Below are 22935 nucleotides of genomic sequence, written 5' to 3'. Positions count from 1 at the left end.
CAGATCTACCACTGAAACGATATACCTATTAAGAAGGATGATGGAGAGGTATCGTAGTAATAAAAGGGATCTACACATGGTGTTTATTGATTTGGAAAAAGCGTATGATAGGGTACCAAGGGAGGTCTTATGGAAGGTTTTAGAAAAGAGGAGAGTAAGGATCGCATATATTCGGGCAATTAAAGACATGTATGATGGGGGCACAACTAGTGTGAAGACTCAAGGTGGTGTGACAGAGGAATTTCCTATTGGTATAGGATTACACCAGGGATCATCCTTAAGTCCATACCTTTTCACATTAGTCTTAGAAGTACTCACGGAGCACATCCAAGAGCCTGTGCCATGGTGCATGCTTTTTGCCGATGATATCGTCCTTATGGGAGAGTCAAGGGAAGACCTAAATAAGAAGTTGGAGTTATGGAGAGAAGCTCTAGAAGTGTATGGTCTGTGCATAAGCCGTAGCAAGACGGAATATATGGAATGTAAGTTCAGTCTGAGAAGGGAAAACTCCAATATAGAGGTGAAAATTGGAGAGAACATCCTATGAAAAGTTAAAAGTTTTAAGTATCTTGGGTGCATTATACAGGATAATGGAGAGATTGAACAGGATGTAAATCTTAGGATCCAAGCAGGTTGGTCAAAATGGCGGAGTGCATCTGGTTTTATATGCGACAAAAAAGTGCCTTTAAAACTTAAAGGTAAATTCTATCGCACCGCTATAAGACCGGCTATGCTGTATGGTACGGATTGTTGGGCGGCTAAAGGAGAGCACGAACATAAGCTGAGTGTGGCAGCGATGAAGATGTTGAGATGGATGAGTGGTCACACGCGATTGGATAAAATAAGGAATGAAGATATAAGGGAGAGAGTTGGAGTAGCACCCATTGTGGAAAAGATGGTTGAATCGCGTCTCAGGTGGTTTGGACATGTGAGAAGAAGACCGATAGAACATCCAGTCAGGAGGGTGGAAGAGATGGAAGATGGACAAAGGGCGAAAGGCAGAGGAAGACCTAAAAAGACCATCCATGAGGTGGTCAAACAAGATCTACATGTAAACGGTCTCTATGTAGACGTGATACATGACAGAACACAATGGCGTCGTTTGATTCATGTAGCCGACCCCACTTAGTGGGACAAGGCTTTGTTGTTGTTGTTGTTGTTTGTTGTTGTATTTATTAAAAAATAATTTATCTAATATTCTAAATAATAAGAAATCAATATGTCAAATAATTTGATTGAAAACTAATTTGTCTCAATATAAAAATCATCTATGTTGCCGCAGGCAGAATGTTCATTCAAATGTAGGATAAGGCACGTGTGAGCATATAATATTACTTTTTAAGGGAAATAAAATAGGTGCCTAATCTTTTTATCCATGCCTAGCCAATGAAGACAAAAGCCATGGCCTAACTTGGCCTTGTTCAACAACTCTTATCAGATAGGAGGGATGGGAACAGACAACAGAGAGGTCTTTAAAGGCTTTTTATTTCTTGTATTGTAGTAGCAGAGTATTTCTCGATAATGTAAAAGTATAATGTATTTTTATTTTGGATGTTTGAGGGCTAGATTTGTAATTTTCTTTTAAAAAAAATTTACAAATCTAAAGGTGAAATTTATATTCTTAACACTAAAAAAGTTTTTAAACATGCAAATGATCCTTCGATCTGGATTTTCTAAAATTTTTTTTTTATCCAAAATTAATTATTAATTTTTTATTCTTACCCAAAATTTGACCTTCAAATTTTATCTTCATCCAAATCTAAACTTTTGATTTGTAGTTTTTAATTTTAAAAATAATATCTTCATATCCATAAAAAACACCCAAATTCTTCATAATTATGCATAACACACTATTCTAATCCATTATAAATGCACTCTCCGTCATCTTCGTTTATAATAATTAGAAGATACCTAAGAAAAATAAAGATCTATTGGTTATAATTATTTCTTTGAGCATTCACTACATTTGTCTTTTATTTTAGTATAAGATACAATGTTAGTTTTTAACGTCTAAATTATTTCTCAATTTTACTATTAATATGTAAAATGTCTTATTTTTATCTAAAAATATTTAAATAGACTTACTATTATCCCTCCACTAAATCTTAAAGAAATACTTAATATTCTTAAGAACATGTACATTGATAACATAATTTGTTAAATAAATATTGTCAATTAATTTATTGTCATCCTATTTATGAAAAATGATAATGTCTTCTAAATTGATAAGAAAATTTTCTCTTACAAACAACAACAATAATGTCTTATCTACTAGGTGGAATCGACTAAATGGATCAAACGAATTCATTGAATTCTATTATGTCTATAGAGAGATTATTTACATGTAGATCTCGTTTAACCATCTCATAGATAGTTTTCCTCTATCTTTCACTCCTTATCCATCTTTTATCTCATCCATTCTCTTGACTGGCTCTATCAGTCTTCTTCTCACATGTCCAAATCACTTAAGACGCGATTTTACCATTTTTTTACAATAGGTACTACTCAAACTCTCTCCCTCTCTCCTATATCTTCGTTCCTTATTCTATCAAATCATGTATAATCACTCATCCATCTCAACATCTTCATCTCTGTCATACTTAACTTATGTTCGTGCTCCCCTTTAGCCGCTGAATACTCTGTACCATAAAGCATAGCTGGTCTGATAGTAGTGCGATAGAATTTACCTTTAAGTTTTAAAGACACTTTTTTGTCACATATAAAACCAGATGCACACCGCTATTTTGACCAACTTGCTTGATCCTATGATTTACATTCTATTCAAATTCTCTATTATCCTATATGATGCACCCAAGATACTTAAAACTTTTAACTTTTCGTAGGATGTTTTTTCTAATCTTCACCTCTGGATTAAGGTTTCTCCTTCGGTGGCTGAATTTACATTCTATATATTCCGTCTTACTACAGTTTATGTGCAGACCATACACTTCTAGAGTTTTTCTCCATAAATTCAACTTCTTATTTAGGTATTCCCTTCACTCTCCTATAAAGACGATATCATCGACAAAAAACATGCATCATGGCACAGGCTCTTGGATATGCTCTATGAGTACTTCTAAGACTAATGTGAAAATGTATGGATTTAAGGAAGGTCCCTGGTCTAATCTGATACCAATAGACTATGAAGCACGGACACTTCCGTGAGTTACCACATTCGCGTGTGGGATAAATTTCGGACACGACACTCATGGACACTCGTCTGACACGTGTGTCTGCCGTGTTCAACTGTGTCTTAATAAAAACTAAAAAATTCTTCTCTCGACACGTTTGGACACACCTAAATACCATCACGTGTCGCCCAATCTTATTCTTAACCTGTATTCTTAAAATAAATTTAGAAATAATATAGATTATTATTTATTAAAACAAAAAATATTTTAAATATGTTATACAATTAAAATAAGATATTAAAAATAATTAAAAAATCAATTTATATTTTATAAGTATATACCCCATGTCTTATAAAATTTTAAAATTCGAGTGTCAGCGTGTCCAATATCGTGTCATGTTCCGTGTACGTGTCAGTATCCGTACATCATAGCCAATAGAAAATTTATTTATCACACCACCTTGAGTCTTCACACTAGTTATAACTCCATCATACATGTCTTTAATTGCATGAAAATATGCAATTCTTACTCTTTTCCTTTTCAAAACCTTTCATAAGACCTTTCTTAACACCTATAAAGCACGGACACTTCGCTGAGTTGCCGTGTCTACGTGTCGGACACATTTTGGACATGACACTCACCAACACTCGTCCAACACGCGTATCTGCTGTGTCCAAACCGTGTCTCAATAAAAAATAAAAATTTTTTCTCCGGACACACTTGAACACGCCTATATATTATCACGTATCAGCATATCCAGTCTTATTCTTGACATTTATTCTTAAAATAAATTTAGATATAGTATATATTATTATATATTAAAACAAAAAAAAATTAAATACTTGATATAATTAAGATGAGATATTAAAATAATTAAAAAAATTAATTTACATTTTAATATCAATAAAATATTAAAATATCATTACGATTTATCTAAAAAAACTTTTATATGCATACGTGTCTCCGTGTCATGTAAAATTTTAAAATTCATGTGTTGACGTATCATGTGTTGTATCGTATCCCGTGTCAGTGCATCATATATATTGTACACTTTTTCTAAATTAATACTGGATTTGAAAAAACATTTTTTGTCATTGTGAATAACTTTGAAAAAAATAAAAAATATATAATTAAAAAATATCATTATCAATATAGGAGCGACATTATGATGATTCGCTATCCGTTATTGATGTATTATTACCTCTATTGAAAACTTATTCATCAAATAAGTTATAATTTCTTCCAACATAAATATTATTAGCTTTTTACTTAAACAATCACAACATTGAAATAAATAAAATTAATAACATTTTCATTGCATATGCATTAACGACATTAAGTATTTCATTTATATTTAATGATAGGCTAATACTAAGTCTATTTAAAACAATTTAGAAGAAAAATAAACGTGTCAAACATTAATAAAGGAATTAATATTTAACCCAAACGTCACATACTTTACCCATCATTTTATTAGTCAAAACATATATGAGTAGCAGTTTGTCTCCAGAGAAAATGAAGCAAAGGATAACCAGCTGGTTGATCCAGTAATTTTCATTAAAATGTATAGTCAACTCAACGTACATGGGGGTCAGTTATACCAATATTCAAAGAACGCCCAACAGGACCACAATATTTTCTTTCTTCCCCTTTTGTGACAGAAAATTACTCCTAAACTACACAAAAAACTTCCAGACTAATGATCCTGTACGAAGTGAAATAATGAACTGTGTAGGTTAAACGTACTTCATTCTCCCAAAGATCAGATCAATCATTATAGAACTTGATGGTTAACATGCTTTCTGCCCTAAGTCCCCAGAAGTGGTAGACAGTGCATCTTCACAGAGAAAGAACAACTTTTGTGCAACAAGTGCGCAGAATGAAATTGGCGGCGACACTCTCACGGCATAACTCGACATGGAAAGAGGCTCAAAATTTCAAATGGTGCTCTTACCTGGCAAAAGGAAAAACAAACCTTACATTTGTTCATACAGATGCAACTGGCATTTAGATACCCTCATTATATCCTAATTTCCCAGTAAAAGGCAGATTTGCAATCTGTTTGTTAATGCTTGGTTCGTAACTTCATATACATATATATTCTCATTATCTGAATGCAATTGCTTATATTTTCCTTTTATCTTAAAATCAATATGAATTAAAGAAAATATGAAATGGAGCTTGCGAAAACTGCTGATCAACCAATCAACCATTCAAATAATGATAGTTAGTGACTCGTGCTTGAAAAGTTGAAATTGATTTCACTGGTCAACTAAATTTTTACATATATAGATTACACAACAAAGCCCTTCATCCACTAGGTGATCTCAGTTTCCATATCTAGATACTAATCAAACAACAGGCACAAAATATGCAACAAATTTACTCCCTACAATAAAAAAAAGCTTTAGTGATTAAAATACACACCTCAGGTTGGTAGCGAGGACATATGAATTTGACTATCGAATTCCCCATTTGATAAATCTGAAGTTTTTATTGAATCCGTTCTACTGCGATCCAATGAAGTTGCTTCATATATCCCTAAATAATTTAATAGCAGGAGCCAGGAGTTAACAAAAACAAGTTAGACAGAAACAACGCAGAGTGAGATAATGCAATACTGTGCAGGGTTGGAACAACAACACCATATGTATTCATGATTAAAGATAAACTATCTTCAAGACTTCAAACAGATAACACCAAAGCCTTTTTTATAGATATATAGCTATATTTAAGTCTAAGGCCAGTTATTTTTCACAAAAAACATAATTACTTAAGCCATTAACATTGAGAACTACTTTCAAGTTATTTGAAATATCAAGTTCTTCAGTTATGGCTGGTAAGTAGGTACTTGAAATATCAAAACTCTCCCACTATCATATTTATAAAGACACTAGTAAGAAGGCAATAAATAAGAAGATAATATAAACAATTCAGCATCCACTTATTCAGGATAAAAATGATTCTTGAAATAATCTCTTCCTAGAAAATAACCTCCATTAGGACGAGGCAACAGGGAAAATCCACAAAAAGAGACTCAAAAGGAATAAATTACTTTAATTCTTGTTTTGGATGAAAAACCTTGTAAGAGAAGCACCTTTGGGAAACTAGCATATACTAATCTTGTCATTAGGGCTTATATTAGAGAAAGAAAGCACAAAATTAAGAAATAAATCGGTATTCTCTAAACACAATGTAGCAGGGTTTGCCCAGCCTGTCTGTCTGTAACTTCGAGATGGAAAATCCCTCAAAAAAGAATCACATCTATAATACCAAAGAACAGATAAAACAGATAAAGCCATTTATCAGTTAGCTGCATTTTCCATTATCAAGGAATGTGTTATCTGCAAGTGAGAACAAAAACCAAGAAACCTAATAAGCTACAAATGGTACCCCAAACTCGTGACTCCAACAACTAGCTACAGCACTTAAGTGGTTATTTTAACATACCACAACTTGGAAGTGCAAACCTATTGAAAAATAATTAGAACAGACAAGACAATGAAACAGCCACTTCATTGCTACAAAAAATTCCATGGGGAAAAAAATAGGTGAGGATATTTGTATTTAAAAATAATAACTGAACATACCAAAACCTAATATTAAGCAGCAAACCGTGAAGCCAATGAGAGAAAAATCCATCTTGTACACATTCTCCATGATGATGATGCATGCACCAGCTACTGTTAAATGTCTTGGTGAAGAGAAAACCATGTGCAATCTACAATAGAACTACAACTTTCAGTTGTTTCAGAACCACAAAGGGAACCCTAAGAAATCCATCATTTTATTGTACACCACACAGAACTCTTATTATACTTCGGAGCTCATCATATTACTTCAGAACTAACCCTACCAGATCTGAAACCAATATTTTTCAAACATTCAATGGAGTCAGAAAAAGTAAGCAAATTATCTCCGGGACATGGAACTCTAAATTCATATCTGCAAATTGAAGCCGATTTTCCAATAAGATGAGCTGAAAATTACGGCTGAAATACAATTAATCAATAGTTAGCAAGTACAACCTTGTCTAACAATCTAATGAGCATACAAAAAACAACTGCCAACATGAAAGTTTGCCATTCATTCACCTTGTCTAACAATCTAGGGAGTATACAAAAAACAACTGCCAACATGAAAGTGTGCTGTTTTTTCATTCATTTATCCACTAGAACTTGTGGTAACAGTGTCTCAACATACCTCTCCTCTGCTATACTGTCAGCATAGAATATCACAATGTTTCCAAAGAAAATAGTGCTCAAAAAGGCCCAAGTAGAGAATGGCAACTTTCCACTATCGCCAGAAGGTGAACCCTGATAATCAAAGAGATGGAGAAAAGGATTACAGATAATTGTCAAACACCAATGAACCCAGGAAATTAGAATAATAATCAGAAACATGTCATAGAACTCACTATGATCATGTCCCACATGGCAAAAGGAAACATAAAACATGTTGCCGAGGCAATTGTTAAAGCATGAAGCCGCCTTTTAAGTTGATTCTGAAAACATAAAATGATCAGTGTGTCAGTGATAGATAGTATGATCCAAACAAAATAACTGCAATTACATTAATATTTAATGCTACAACCTTAATTGAAACACGCCTCGCAATCACCCTTCTGAGGGCTGATAGGATTCCAGCCAAGATAGGAACTAGCATTTGCCTCAAGCCCAGAGCTTGTTCAGTTTGAGCCTCTGAGTCCTCTCTATCTTCCCATGGTGAGTTCCAGTTAAGTTTACAACACTTACGGATAAGATGAAAGGATATTTTGGTAGCAAAACTAGCTAATTTATACAATAAAAAAGGGTGAAAATAACTAAATCTGAATGAGGATATAGAATGGAGAATAAGTTGCTGTAGCCCAGCCTTCAGAAAGCAGGTATAGAGATGCCAACATTGCAACTAGGCCACCTATCTGGTTCAAAATAAGAAAGTATCAGCTTGATTAGGGAAGATGTTAAACATATTGCATAAATGACAACCAGTAGGGCACATCACAACATTTGATCTATATACAATTTGAATTTTCTTTTTTTTATTATGAAATTAGAAGTTATACAAGTTCACATTTTCTTTTGACAGAAAAACAATGTTGTGTTCCATTGGAGAGTAAAGAGGAAACTATATAGGAGATCTTTCAAAATTGGAAGCAAGAGATACAACAAGGAACATGAAATAAATCAAGAAACAACTTTCTATTTGGATTTGCAAGTCACTACCAACGTATTATGATGGGTGATGTTTGAAAAGACAGGAGGAGGAAATCATTAGAAATAGTGGGGGAAGAAAGAGGGGGAGGGGGATTCAAGGATAAGTCTTTTAATTCATTTGGGACACATTTGTATGATATATCTATGAATGTTACAATCTGAAAGTTTCACCTTTTTCCACAAATTGCTTCTCCTCCCATATAACAGTGCAGATAGTACCCCAAGGACAGCACCAGAATACTCAGACAGTATTGCTCTGAATTAGTAAGAAAGAGAATAACTATGTTAAGTTCATAAATAAAAAATTAAAAATCTGATTTCAAGCATCACTCAACATGCGCAATACTAATATACTGAAGAAATAACTATATAATGATGGCAGCTGACAACAATTGATCAATGACAAACTGTAAATCAGTTATCAGGGATCTATGTGAATGAATTTCATTCAAGATGCTGCATGAGTAAAAAGACATAGTTAAAGACTAATAATATGGCACACTAATCTTACAAACTAAAATTTTCTACAAGCATACTAAAACCAACCTAACTGGTCCACATGATCTCAGTCCGTTTCCCCACAAGACAAAATACAGTGCTGTTATAGCACCATTTATTATGGATGGCACAACCTGAAAAACAAATGGTACTAGTCAAGGACTGTTCATATCACTAAAACCTTTGGATATGAATGTATTGGTTTGTATATAGCACTCTGCTCTAAGATGAAAACAGTTAAATTTACCTGTGTATTAGAAAGTGGCCTGCCCTTCCAAGGCTTTTGCAAAATCAAAAAGAGGATTGCTGCAGGAGCTATGCAGGCAAACAAGAAAAGAACAACCGAAGCTCCACTTTGGGTTAAGTAGCGATACATGGAGTATATCGACCATATCCTCATGAAATTTGCAGCAACATGAATAATTTGCAATGGTGTTTGTCTACAAACGGAAGATTATCATCAGCACGCTAAGAACAAACCCAGTCACTAATCAGTATGGCATAGTAGAATGTCACTAGACTCAGAAATTCCTGAGTACAATAAAGCTTTTCCCTACTGCACCACATCAACTACATAAATCAAACAATATCTTTGTATCTTACCAGAAACCATATCCACAAACACTGAAACACACCATCTAAATCCAAGCTCTTCTTACTAATTTTGTCTACAAGTTAGAACCGCCAATTTTTAAATATTTTCCTACCAAACATCCAATATAATCTTCTTAATCTAGCATCCACTATCTTGTTCTCCCAAGACCAGACCACCCAAGACTTTCTTATATTATCATTATTAATTGATAAGTCACATAAAACTAGATAGTCACGTCTTTCCTACAGTAAATGATACACCAAATTTGTCCACAATCCACACTGATTCCTAATATTATCTTGTCTACTGTGTCAATGTGTCACAGTAACATACTAGCACTGAGCCAACTACAAACACAAATCAAACTAATCTAGTACATATTAGACAGCATGGTAAATATTGGTAGGAATAATCATCATAAAAAGTTTGAACCAGTGGCTACAACCGAGTTCTCAAAACAACTGAAACATTAAGATAACGACTACAATCAAACGCTAAAACATTGCAGCACTAAACAACACCATAAAAGAGAAATCTCCTCTTCCATTGTCACAGGATAAAACCCAATAATAATAAATATTGCCAGAAATTAGAAATAACCGTTTAATAATGTGCATATCCAAAAGCAAAATATTAGAGAAAAGGGGAGAATTTTAGGTTTTTCTCTTGAGATACAATTTTACCTTAGAGGTTGAGGAGGAGAGCCTCGATCCGCCGGGAATTTGTTCGGGGACATCATCGTTTACGGAATCCAATGGACGCAGAGAAAAATGACGATCGAAGGGAGAAATGAAGAGTGAAGAGAGTGACGCTTCAGAAGAAGCAAGTGTAGCTGAAATGAATCACAAATCCATGGCAGATTTCAGAGCTTAGTTGTTTACAATCGGAGTCTTCTCTTTCACTTCTTTTTTTTTTTCTCTTTTTTTGGTCGCTCCTTTCTCTTTCCGTTTTTACCCTTGGTATTATGGGTCATGCCTTTCTCTTCTATTTTTTTGGTCAGGATCATGCCTTTCTCTTGAATCTTGATCCTCAAGTTTCACTGGATTTTGGGCCTATATTGGGCCCCCAGTCTAACTTTCTTACAATTTTATTTATAAAAGAAGAAGCATGTCTCACATGGTACTAGAATCGGGCAGGGAGGATGGAGAGAAGAGCGAATTCAGTGTTTGGGGGTAGGGTTCCAGGTTTGGGCGGGTTCGGGTTACGGGTTGTGAGCCGGGTCAGTCTTATAGCCATGGCCAAGTCCAAAAAAAAAAAAATTTAACCAAATTAAGTTGGTTTAGTGGTTAGCTGACTAGTCCGCTTAAGCAAGTGTCGAGAGTTCAAATCCCGCCTTGTGCATACAACAAACTATTGGCCAGTGGCAAACCCTTAAATGAAACTCAGTATCGCGACGGATTAGTCTTATTATATCTATTTTTTTAGATGATCCTTCGTAAAGTCAATATAAAAGATAATTGTTTTTAATTTTTATTGATGTAATATTACATAATTAGATACATACATCAAAATTAAATTCTAATCAAAATTAAGAAACAAAAAATATAAAAGATCAAAATAAACCTTTAAATTTTATTAGTTAGTCAAATTATTCCTAAAAATTTTTAGTCAATTAATTAGTTAGTGCTACAAATTTATTAAAGTTAATCACATTTTTCTATCCTCAATTTTATATCCATATCTTGTTCTTTTTCACTTATTTATGAGAATTTAATTTTTATTTGTGAGAGTTTTAAATTTCATAACACTAAACCTACATTTTAAAACTATTTTAAAATTTTTAAACCCACAATATGTAATATATTTTAAAAATAAATTAAAAGTCCTCCAAACATTATATTAATTCAATTTCCAAATTTTAGTTTTTCTAAAAATCTTATCATTTTATACATTAGAAAAATAATATTATCATTCACATTTTTCATGATATTACTTTGTATATGAGCATACATAATTTTTTTGCATTATATAGTTGCATGAATTTATAAAGAAAAAGGGCTATTATAAAAATATTAATGATAATATTTATTTCTTATATATTATTTAGTTATTACTTATTTGTATAGCATGGTTATTTTGGTTGAATCCTGGTTAATCTACTTGAATCTGTAAACCCGTGGTCAAAACGGTTCGACCAGTTTTCTTAAGAAACCAACATCAACTAAAAACCAACCAAATTCCAAAGCAAAAACAAAAAGAAGAACAGAGTTAACATCCAAAGCTACCCAATTCTCCAGAAGTGAAGTTTTCTACTCTTTCGTTATCTTCAATGTCTTAGCATTCAGGTGAGCAACCATTTCCTCCTTCTCAATTTCGTGTTTATTAAATTCTTACGATTTCCTTGTTGCTAAAATAATGCTCTTTCAAATTTCAGCTTTAACCGATGGGACACGTTAATCTACTCCATGGCACAGTCTCTCTAAACAAATTAAGTTTCCATGAATTCCCCAAGTTGTTTAAGCAACGAACTTGCTCTTATACTAGAAAATTTCCGAAATTTCATAAGCATTATGCTGCTTCACTGGCTTTGCAAGGTTTATTTATTTATTAATTATTATTTATTATTGTTATTATTATTGTTTAGTTTTGCTCGTGTCTTATTTGATGTTAAATTTTTTTTACAGTGGGTGAGAAGTTAGCAAGTCATGTTGAGAGCACACTTAAGCATAAGGTGATTCAGTTTCTGGATCCCTACTATTTGCTACAACTACAATCTTATGGTTTGATTTGATATGTTGGAACACTAAATTTAGTTCCTCATGTATTAATCATCCTACTTGATTTGTTTACAATTGATTGCATATAGAGGAAAGCAAGAAAGGATTCTCTTATGTTGATTTTCACATGACCATGTCACATGTCATGTGTGATTTCCCACCATTCATTTAAATATGGGAGCCAAACAAGATGTGATATTAGAGAATGCATGGTCAGTGATAACACATGATCAGGTTATGTGAAAAACCAATTTGAGAGGATTCATTCACAAAGGAAAACTGGTATTTTCTTGTTCTGGATGAGTTGCATATAGGGGAAGAGAGTGAGAGCGAGACATAGAGTTAGGCATAGTGAAAGGTAGATTGCAAATGTATGAAGTTTGAGACACTCACTAAAGCGATTGTGGCTTAGCTTTGATGTTATCGCATGGCATGGCCGGTTAAAATGAGTTATGTTGTTAATGGTTGTAGTCTAGGCTTGCTTCTTGTCTCTTCTCTCTTTCTCTCTCTTACATGAATGTATTTTGTTGTGGCTCTAAGTATAAAGGTTTCACTTTTAGATTTATGTTAGTAAGGGAGAAGAGTTGAATGGTATTCCTCATATACAAACTCTTGGAGAATTTCCTAGGGAGGAGCTTATTGGAAAAGTTGTCATGGTCAGATTTGATTCTAACATATTACTCAAGCCAGAGAGTGACCAGAAGATTCAATCAGATTTTAATGCAAGGTTTACTATTAAATATTTATATGATGCGGGAGCAAAGGTAATCTTGGTCAGTGATTGGGACATGAATAATTCAGAGTTTCTTTGTCAAGCTTCAGTTGCAGGTACACTAATCATTTCTTTATGATCTGTTTATATTTGCAAATTTGAGTCTTTAGCATTTTTCTTAACAGAGACAAAGGTGGGAAAGATTTATTTAATATTGAAGTGCTACGATGTAATCAACATGAATGATGATATTAAGAAATTGTTTCCTTTATATAGGTGACCTTCTATATTATTTTCTACAGATTTTTTGACAGAAATTCTTCAACTACAAGTTGTTCCACTGCAAGGCATTTCTTGTAATAAACCATCAAAGATTACAGACCTGAAGAAAGAGAATGTTTATTTGCTTGAGAATCTTTCTGATTTTAAAGAGGAAGTTGCCAATTCTTTGGAGTTTGCTACAGAATTATCATCAGGAGTTGATATCTTTGTCAATGACTCCTTCTCCCAGTCTCATAAAGTTCTAGCATCAACTGTTGGTATTACTCGTTTCTGTTATGCCTGTATAGCTGGTTTTCACTTTGAGGAGAGGCTTTCTATACTGAAGAATATTGCAGAAGCTAGTAGGAAACCATATTTTGCAATTGTATGTCTCAGCCACTGATGTAGCATTAGTTCTCAGAGACAACTCTTCCATTCAAGATGGCGTGTATTCCTTTAATCTTAAACTTATTCACTGTTAGTTTCTTATTCAATCCAGATTGGAGGCGGAAACTTCTATGATAAAGCAGCTTCCTTTGAATTTCTAGCTTCCAGATGCCAGGGGTTTGTCTTTGTCGGAATGATGGCATTTCAAGTAATGCATGCATTAGGAGTATCAGTTCCTCAGAACTTGGTGGATCATAAGTCATTTAATAAAGCCTTGGATATAGTTAGACTTGCTCAGGATAAAAATATAGAGATTCTGTATCCAAAAGATTTTTGGTGTAGGAATAAATGTGATCCTAAGCAATTGCAAGTATTTCCATCTCACGGCATTTTGGATGGTGAGCTTTTTTCATCAAATTGATAATGCTGGTTGTGACATTTAGATATTGAGTCTGAGATATGATTTTTCCAGCAAAATAAAACTGATCCATAATTGATTTTGACCTAGTTTGGGTGCCTGTTGACCTTGGACCTGCATCATTGGATGAAGTATGTTCCTCTCTTGCAAATTGCAAGGTATATTGTAATTTATTTTGAGTAGAGTCTAGTGCAAGCATAAGATGCTGTTGGTTTAATTTCTTTTAAGTTGTCATAGTAAAATATCATAATAAGACATCTGGGTCGATATCTTATTTGTGGCTTATAGGATGGCTAATTTGTTAAAAGGCATTTCATGCCTTTGGATTATCTGCTAATTTTAGTTCAAATTTGTGCTTGTAATCAATAACATCCAGTTGATATGCGCAACATACATAAATAAGTAATGATATTTCAATTTAATATATTGTACTCTACATCTGTTCAAAATGTCATGAGGGCATGTGACACCACATAACATCTTTTATTTCTTTGAAACAATACAGAAAATTCTTTGGATTGGTCCAGTGAAATTTGTTGATTCCAATAAGTGCACAAATCAGGCCTCTAAATTGGTGGAAGTTCTTGTACAATTGAGCCAAAGCAACTGTAACATAACCATTGTTGGGAACACGGCTTGTCAACTGGTGAGCCAGGAAAGAAGTCCGATGTCCTCTACAAGTATGATTGAGAATGCCTCAGTTGTATGGGAATTTCTCAAAGGAAGAAAGCTCCCTGGTGTTATGGCTCTAGACAGAGTAATAAACTGTTCCTTCATATTTTGCATGACCTATCTTGCATGTATCTTGTGGTTCAATTGTATATATTTTGGCCTGAGAATTTATGGATATGATTAACTTACTTTCGATTATGTTAATGAGAAACGATGACTGAAAACTGAAAAAATATGGACCACAAATGAATGAAGCAGTTAAAATTGTAGTCAAATTGCACGATTCTGAATCGTGAATTGTGAGTCGATATGAGTCAAAGGGTCTGTGATTCAGATCAATGGCTTAAATCGTACACGCTTCAAAATTTGTAGCTTTGGTATTGGAATTGTATTTTACAAGCCAGAACCGTGAATCACAGCTTCGACAATGATTCCGAAAACTGATGCCCTGATGCACTAAATAATTGCTATTTTGCTAGTATTTAATACTGTGTCTATTGTTAGATCTTTATTGCTGAGTATTTGGTGTTTTTGGAACTTACATATGCTTTTATGATGACTATATATATGTTTATGATGAAAAAAAATTATTAAGATAAGGAGAAGAATAATGCTTTAAGATAAGGAGAAGAATAATGCAAATTGGGGATAAATATTGATATTAACATAGTTCCAGGATCATGGGTAACTTTCTTTTAGCAACTCAAAGCATTAAAAATAATTCTGCATTAATGATATTATTGTCACCTATGATTTATATTTTGCAGGCCTATCCATCTGAAATCAACTGGAAGGATGTTTATTCTGACCCTGCTCAGCCTCTGGTTGTTGATATAGGAAGTGGTATATTTTTCTTGTACAATTTTTACTATACAATATATATTCTAGAAGTTCACAAATACTATAAATTACATGAGCAGTTAATCTGAAAACTTTTGTCAATAAATAATATTAGGGATTTTAAGAATCAGTTTGTTGAACTTTCAAGTTTCTACCACTACTATTGTTGTAAGGAAGTTACCGTTTTAGGCGGCAGAAGGGAGTTGAAGTGGAAGCTTCTAAAGTGATACATCTTGGTGACTCATTTGACATGTGTTTTAAATGACAGGTAATGGACTTTTTCTTCTCGAAATGGCTAGGAGGAGGCAAGATTTAAACTTCCTTGGTTTGGAGATTAATGAAAAGGTTCCTACTTGCTATATCCCCTTTGTTGTGGCCTGTTTTTCTTGCAAAATACAATACTTCTATCTGTCTCTTAACGATTAACATCTTTTTCAGCTTGTTTTGCGCTGTTTGGACTCTGTTCTTCAACTTGGCATAAAGAATGGGTAACACTCTTGCTATCCAAGTAGAATAGAAGCAGCATCGATTTGGTTTTTAAATGGCCAAGATAGGATGCAATTTATCTTTAATCAATACCACGACCAAGTGATGGCAGTCATTAAAACCTTTTGAGCTTATTTAAGGGGACATAAGATAGTGCATCACGGATTTTCAAGTTGTTTTGTAGTTGAACTGTTGTTCTTTTGGCTAACTTTGTAAGTTTTGCTTTATTGGTTTCCCTGTTGTAGGCACTTTATTGCTACTAATGCAACATCAACATTCCGTTCAATTGTTTCTACTTACCCGGGAGAGTTAGTTCTTGTCTCAATACAGGTCAAGCTTAAATTTTGTTACATTTTAAACTCTAGCTTCATTTTATTTTATTTGATTTCTGTTACACACTCTGAAAAGGATGAGGTCAGCATAGAAGGGTCAACCACTGAAAAACCAAAGAAAATACCACCTTACCCTTTTAGCTATGTGAGAAAGAATTTCATTTCCTTTCCCCCATCTCTAGAGACCAGTTTTACAGCTTCCTATACTGAACACTCTCAAAAGATGGTTGCTGATGCAGAAAATGCTTACAATTCATGTAAGCATTAGTCATTTCCCACTTCTGACTTATAATAGATTATTTATGTCACAATTTCTTCTACTTGATTTGCATAACATCTTACAATCTGCTATGAATATAACTATATTTTACAGCTTGGATATAGGATATAAACTATTTTTAGTATGACATTACTTGTGACTTGCGAGTAATCATAACTTTGTTTTGAATGTTCTTCTACTTTATCTATTAACTACGGATCCTTTATTATAATTTTGGAATTCTGTTTCTCTGTAGTGTCCAAATCCTGATTTCAATAAACCTGAGCATAGGTGGAGGATGCTGCAGAGATCTTTAATTGAAGCAGTGGTGGATCTTCTAGCACCTGACGGGAAGGTAGTTATATTTTCGAGGAGTTCTACTATCATTGTTTGTCACATCTGAGTAGAGTAATGGATCTTGAAGTACAGTGAAATAGTTTCCCTGATTAGTAACACAGTTATGCATATGGGTGACTTACTGAGCTTTGTTTGTTATGTATCAAGGCTTATTTGCATTGTTGATATCTTCCAGGTCTTTTTGCAATCTGATGTCAAAGCTGTAGCAATGAGAATGAAAGAACAATTTTTGAGACATGGCAAGGGTAAGCTTGATTTGATGCATAGTCAAAGCAATGGCCAAAGTGAGTGGCTTGAAGAAAACCCGTTTGGGGTTAGATCAGATTGGGAAAGACATGTTTTGGAGCGCAGGGACCCAATGTACCGAATGATGTTCTCTAAATCACATGATATTAATGAAATTTCAGCTGCAAATGATATGTAAGGTGGAAACTTACATGCAGTTGTCTTCATGTGAAGTTAATAGTTAAAAACCGTTAATCATCTAACGATTCTTAGCTATCAACTTCACGTGAAGACACTGTACGTGAGTCTCCACCACGATGTAATTTGGAAAGTTGGCTAATCCATCAACCCTCCAAAGGATTGCCGTCGCAGGGTAGTGGTGCTGATGGTTGAATGTACAACATGATCTGTATTTTGTGGCATGGAACAGTTTATTCATCATCCAACTGGCACTGAAATGTTAAATGTCACTATAAGTTGGGGAACGCAGTGCAGGATTGTTGGCGTTGACCACATTGAAACATTTTCTTAAACATGGAAATATTCATTAAAGGATTCACACCATGTTGCAAAATGTGCATATGATTCCTTAAATCTGAGATATCTCCTTCAAGGTTGAATGAAGTAGGTAACCAATGAAATCAAAGGTGTGGATCAGGAAAATGTCCAAATTTTGCATCATGCATTCTATTTGTAATCAACGTATAACTGGAAATCAAAATTGTTATGGATCTGTTGCATTTCTTATCTAATTACTCTCACACTATAAGATTCAATATGCTCTCTGTTCTCAACTTGCTTCATCTCTCTCCTCCTACATTGTTTATTAAGGTCTATTATCGTTATTGCGAACTATTTCTATCGAAGGCTTAAATTTATGAGCTACGAAAATGCTAGAAGGCCAAGCACTTTATGCAATCAAGTCTAATTGGACACGTTAAGCAAAATTACTGACTAGTGAGTACAGAAATTTAATGCATACTACATAAATTTTGTGGTGAGCATTACAAAATTTTTTAAAGAACTATACGTCATTTATTTATCCAACTAATAAAATATATTTAAAGTATAAAATATTATCAGAATTTAATATAAAATTATTAGATACAAAATAGAAAAAATTAGTATAAAAAAGACAAAAGGAAAAAAATAGTAGCACAAGTCTAGCATATTTTTTTGGGCTATATGCAAAAAAATTTTTGTACTATATTTATAAGTTTATGTGTTATGTGTACAAATTTTTATGCTATATCGATAAATTTATGTGTTGTGTACTCAATTTGGTCCCTCAACTTGTACGCAAGTCTCAATTTAGTCTCTGAAATTTTAATTGTTTTTTTTAGTCCCCAAACATTACAAAGGTGACTTACATTAGTCTTTAGAATAATTTCCGGCACAAAAACGCTAATGAAGTTGGACAACCAAATGCCAAGCTAGAACTTGTAAAACCACGTCCATTTTGATTTCGAAAATGACTCTAGATCACTTGCTTTAGGATTAAAAATTTCAATGAATACCACTTAACGATATTTTCTTAAGTTATTTGAGTGCCAAAACAAAAACGATATCGTTTTACAGAATTTTACATCGCATCCGGCTGTCCACGTCAGCGTTCCATTAATGTTTGTACGTCAAAAATTATGCACTAACATGAATCATGTGAGCAAAATTTGAGGACTAAATAGAAGCAATTAACCAACTTGGGTTGGTCGAGTGGTTAACTCACTCATCCATTTAAACAAGTGTCGGGAGTTTGAATTCCATCTTATGCATGCAGCAGCGACGGCAGCAGCAACGACCCTGCAGCAGCAACCCATCTCTCCTTTCTTCGCATCGCTTTTTTCTCTCTCTCCTTTCTTCGCATCGCTTTTTTCTCTTTCTCTTCTCCAATGAACCAGCGGCGACAACGGTGATCCTACGATAACTTTGTAGCGGCAATGGCAACCCAGTGGCAGCGACAACCCAACAGCAGCCCCTCCCTTTGTTATGGTGGCAGTAGATATGGTGGAGGCAGTGGGGTGAGGAAGGTGAAGAGGAGAATGACGATAATGAGGATATTTTGATCCAATAATTTAGAAAAGGATGATTTTAATAACGAAAAATGATTGTAAACGATTTCGATTTTGACCCAAAACGTTAGAGACAAAAACAATACTTAACCCCAAAATTTATTTCCTCTATCAATAAGAAGCATGGAGAAAAAGAAGAAAAAATGTTATACTCGAGTTTGTTTGACATGGTTGAAAAAATGATGTAGTATTACTGTTTAGAATTTTTAGTATGTTTTCAGGAATTAACGCACAATTCCCACGATTTTTTGGATAACCAAAGTCCCGTGACTTTTATATTTAACTTTTTATTAATATGACTATGTATAATTTACAAAACTCTAAAATATATATATGTAAAAAAAAATTAAAATGAAAAATTGGTAAAATAAATAAATAAATAAGATACTAAAAGATGGGAAAACATCCGCATGAGGCCTTAGCTAAGACGCTCATCAATGCTCCCCGACGCCTAAGTGGCCGGACCAATTCCCAGCAACTCTCTCCTCCGTCGCTGGAGTCGTCCTCCACCGGAAACTTCGGCAATGATATCGGCTCATTTCGCTCTTGCCTCATCTTAATGTCACTCAGATCCATCTGCAACGGAAACTTCACCGTTCCAAACATCCCGTTGTACCGCTTATTGGAACTGCAGCTCCTCCGGCACCGCCTTTCCATGCAGGACGGTGATTTAAGCAAGGCGGTAAACCCGTTGGCCCGACCGGAGTTTTGCTTGGCCAAAGCCTCTGGTTTACTGAGCTCCGAATCCGGTCCGGTTTGACGAGTTATGACTTTGCCGCAAAAAACGACGTCGTTGGGAACGGTTGGGGAATTAGCTTTGGGGAACTCGAAGTTGGAGTGAGATGCAGGTCCAGCTTCAAGTAAATTCTGGTAACGTTCCATAATTTGTTAGTGACTAATAATTCAGTTAGAGGGGATATTTGAAATTTGTTTGAAGGTAGTTGTGGATGTTAATTGGGAGTGGAACATTCAGAGAGCCATTTATAATTGGGGTTTGGTTCAACGTTTATGATACGTCATTATTTTTTTCTCCTTTTTTTTTAATTATTTTGTGATATAATAATAATTAATACACGCAGAGTAAGAACTAATCTTCGCTTTGTAAGCGCTAAACAGTTTTTCTAGAATGGAGATTGTATTTGTAGCGGAAAGTTTGACTTGTAATGTTTTGTTTCCGCGGAGTTTCCTTCAACAGCACGGCTAGCTCAGTTATAAGCTAATTCTAGAAATTAAGAATGGAAAGAGATCTAGAAGAATTGCACTGTATTTTAAAATGGTTCTAGAATCCCCTCTATTATTTTAAACCAGCTTTTGTTGCACTGTATTCTTACTACCATTTATTGACTCCAAGAAATGTTTTCTCTGAGGCTCCTTATCATTCTTTAATTAATTGTATACTTATATGCTTTTTGCTTTTTTAAGATACTGAAAAGTACAAGTGAATTTGACATTCTTAAACTCATCAAAATTAAGATATATATTTAGTATCTGTCTATTATATAATGGGATATAACTATATAAGAGTGATTTGCTGTTTAATTTATCTTTTTAAAATATCTTGACTAATTTTAAATTTATTATTATTATTAATAATTATTATCATATTTATAATTTATATATAATTGACTATTACATCTGTAAACTAATTTTAAATCATTATTCAATTACGTCCTTAATTTTTTTTTATCACTATAAGCATAAGGTAAGACATAATAGATAATTAGATGTTCACATATTAATATTACAATAATATATGATAAAATGTTTTCATAAAATAATATATTACGGTAAAAAACTTATTATTTTAAAACTGATTTTAGTGATTAAAAACGTCATAAAAACCACTTAATATTTTAAAATATATATATATTAATTATTAAGTAATCTAATAAAATAATAAAAATATAAAAAGTAGTAAAAAGAATGAATAATTATTTATCAACTAGGAGTCACGGACACATATATCTATTTTAACTAACATTTATGTTGTTTTTCTTAAAAACCAAAATAGTGAAAAAAATATTATTTGTTAGCTAAAATTATAAAATAATATTGTATTCTGGTTGTTTTCTTTTTGTTTTCTTAGTCCTAGTTGTGTTTGTTTACAATTCTAAGATAAGAATACAGAAACATAGAATTGTGTTTGATAAATAAGACATGAATAGAAATATTATGTTCAGAAATACTGAATTAGTATATTTTATATTCATTTTAACAAAAAAGACACAAAAACTGAAAGACAATAATAGAAGAAATAACTTATTTTTTTTTCTTTTATTATATTTATTAATTTTTTATAATTTTACTTTTTATTATTATATTTTTTCTTAAATTTTTTAATAAAAAATAAAAATAAATTAAATTTTTATAATTTATTCTATTTTATTATTAAATAAAATATAAAAATATTAAATTTTATTTTTTTATTCGTCTTATTTTTAATATATTGTCTTATCCTATTCAACCAAAGCATATGATACATGTTTAATGTATACTGTCTTTTACCGATGAATAATTGTCTTTTAGAGTTTAATGTTATCCAATAATTAATATTTATAATTAGTTCTTTCCAATTTTAACATTACTTTAAGCAACTAGCAATAATTTAAATGACAGTCTCTTCATATTAATCTAAAAAAAGTGCAATTTTAAGTCTCTTTATCTTTATTAAAAAAGAATTCTAACGTTACTTTAGTAATTACATATATCAACTTGTAAAATTTATATTACAATTTACTGATTATTAACCAAAAACATATTCATGACAAATAATTACTACTCATTTGTTTTCAAAAATAATTTAAATTATTTACTCTAATTTAATAACTTGTAAAAAAATGGAGGATAATAACCAGTAAATAAATGTACATGCAAACACGTATTTGCAAAATTTTAATTTTAAACCTTGCCGATGTATCTCATTGACAACTACAGAAGTTGATATATTAAAATTATTTCATCTCCCTACATTCTACAATCTATTGTACATTTTGTCATCAATCTACTCAAACAAAAGTAGACCAGCTTAAATATCTAATTTTTGAAAGACTAAATTCAGGTTTCTTTTGTTTTTAAAGGAAATTTATGGTTTTTGATAACTAGAAGATTTTGACGTGAGTCAGGTTAACGCGTATAAGATAGAAATCTTAGGCATTACAAGGGGAAAAAAGTCCACATATTTCTAGACATGATCGGCCGGCCACATGGGAAGGAGCAATCAAGGAAAGGGATTTGTCCCGCCGTACGAGCAGGATGCGATGGTTGACAAAACCCTTTTTTTAATAAAAAAAATAATTACTTCATCTTTAGAAATTTTAAAAATAGATATTTTAATTTTTTTTAAAAATTAATATACAGAATAATTTCAACATTTTTTTCTATTAAACATAACAATCTTTCGTCTATTTTTTTATATAATTCATCAACAAAAAATGTTGAATTGACACCTAAACTCATACACGTAACAGTTAAGTATCTACGTGTATGAGAAAAATAAAATAGCCCCTGACCTTCTAATAAAAGACCCTAAATCCAGTTGTTATTTTTTAATAGAAATACATGGTTGTTGAAATTACCTGATGCTGATTTAAGAAGGGATCAACTTATTTTACTATTGTTATATTTTAAGCATTTGTATATTGTTTAGACTTTTACAGTTATAGTGTTGCTGTTTTATCTTAAATGAGACATTTAGTATTTTAGTGTTTGCTTTCTTCACTTATTATTGGAAGTGTTTGTTAAAATGTTTGGTATTATATTT

The 22935-nt window shown here is 32.8% G+C and overlaps 2 protein-coding genes across 4 annotated transcripts; one reads left to right on the top strand and one right to left on the bottom strand.

The window, feature by feature from the left end:
* Positions 1 to 4647: 4647 nt before the first annotated feature.
* LOC107471492 (uncharacterized) lies at positions 4648 to 10391 on the bottom strand. Its single transcript, XM_016090967.3, has 11 exons — positions 10124 to 10391; positions 9093 to 9285; positions 8894 to 8979; positions 8519 to 8603; positions 7974 to 8052; positions 7725 to 7855; positions 7549 to 7635; positions 7335 to 7447; positions 6722 to 6852; positions 5559 to 5672; positions 4648 to 5085 (listed from the first exon to the last, which is right to left on the bottom strand). Exons 1-10 carry the CDS (start codon positions 10177 to 10179, stop codon positions 5560 to 5562), a joined length of 1074 nt encoding a protein of 357 aa, XP_015946453.1. The 5' UTR covers positions 10180 to 10391; the 3' UTR covers positions 4648 to 5085; position 5559.
* Positions 10392 to 11624: 1233 nt separating this feature from the next.
* On the top strand, positions 11625 to 17900 carry LOC107471501 (uncharacterized). 3 transcript variants are annotated; one of them, XR_002368521.2, is made up of 14 exons: positions 11625 to 11725; positions 11815 to 11974; positions 12065 to 12111; positions 12718 to 12985; positions 13172 to 13515; positions 13630 to 13915; positions 14026 to 14093; positions 14441 to 14692; positions 15375 to 15450; positions 15716 to 15792; positions 15886 to 15935; positions 16179 to 16522; positions 16781 to 16879; positions 17057 to 17206. XR_002368521.2 is itself a non-coding variant. In XM_016090979.3 (14 exons), exons 2-14 carry the CDS (start codon positions 11824 to 11826, stop codon positions 17303 to 17305), a joined length of 2052 nt encoding a protein of 683 aa, XP_015946465.1. In that variant the 5' UTR covers positions 11625 to 11725; positions 11815 to 11823; the 3' UTR covers positions 17306 to 17900. The 3 variants fall into 3 exon arrangements, 2 of the variants coding, with proteins under 2 accessions (XP_015946465.1, XP_015946467.1); XM_016090979.3 differs by having other exon boundaries at positions 16179 to 16263; positions 17057 to 17900; XM_016090981.3 differs by lacking the exon at positions 11625 to 11725 and having other exon boundaries at positions 11825 to 11974; positions 12786 to 12985; positions 16179 to 16263; positions 17057 to 17900.
* The last annotated feature ends 5035 nt before the right edge of the window (positions 17901 to 22935 follow it).

Source organism: Arachis duranensis, chromosome 10, assembly GCF_000817695.3.
Source record: "Arachis duranensis cultivar V14167 chromosome 10, aradu.V14167.gnm2.J7QH, whole genome shotgun sequence".
NCBI classification, from domain to species: Eukaryota; Viridiplantae; Streptophyta; class Magnoliopsida; order Fabales; family Fabaceae; genus Arachis; species Arachis duranensis.
Note: the sequence above shows the minus strand (reverse complement) of the source record. Positions and strands in the feature narration are given on the sequence as shown.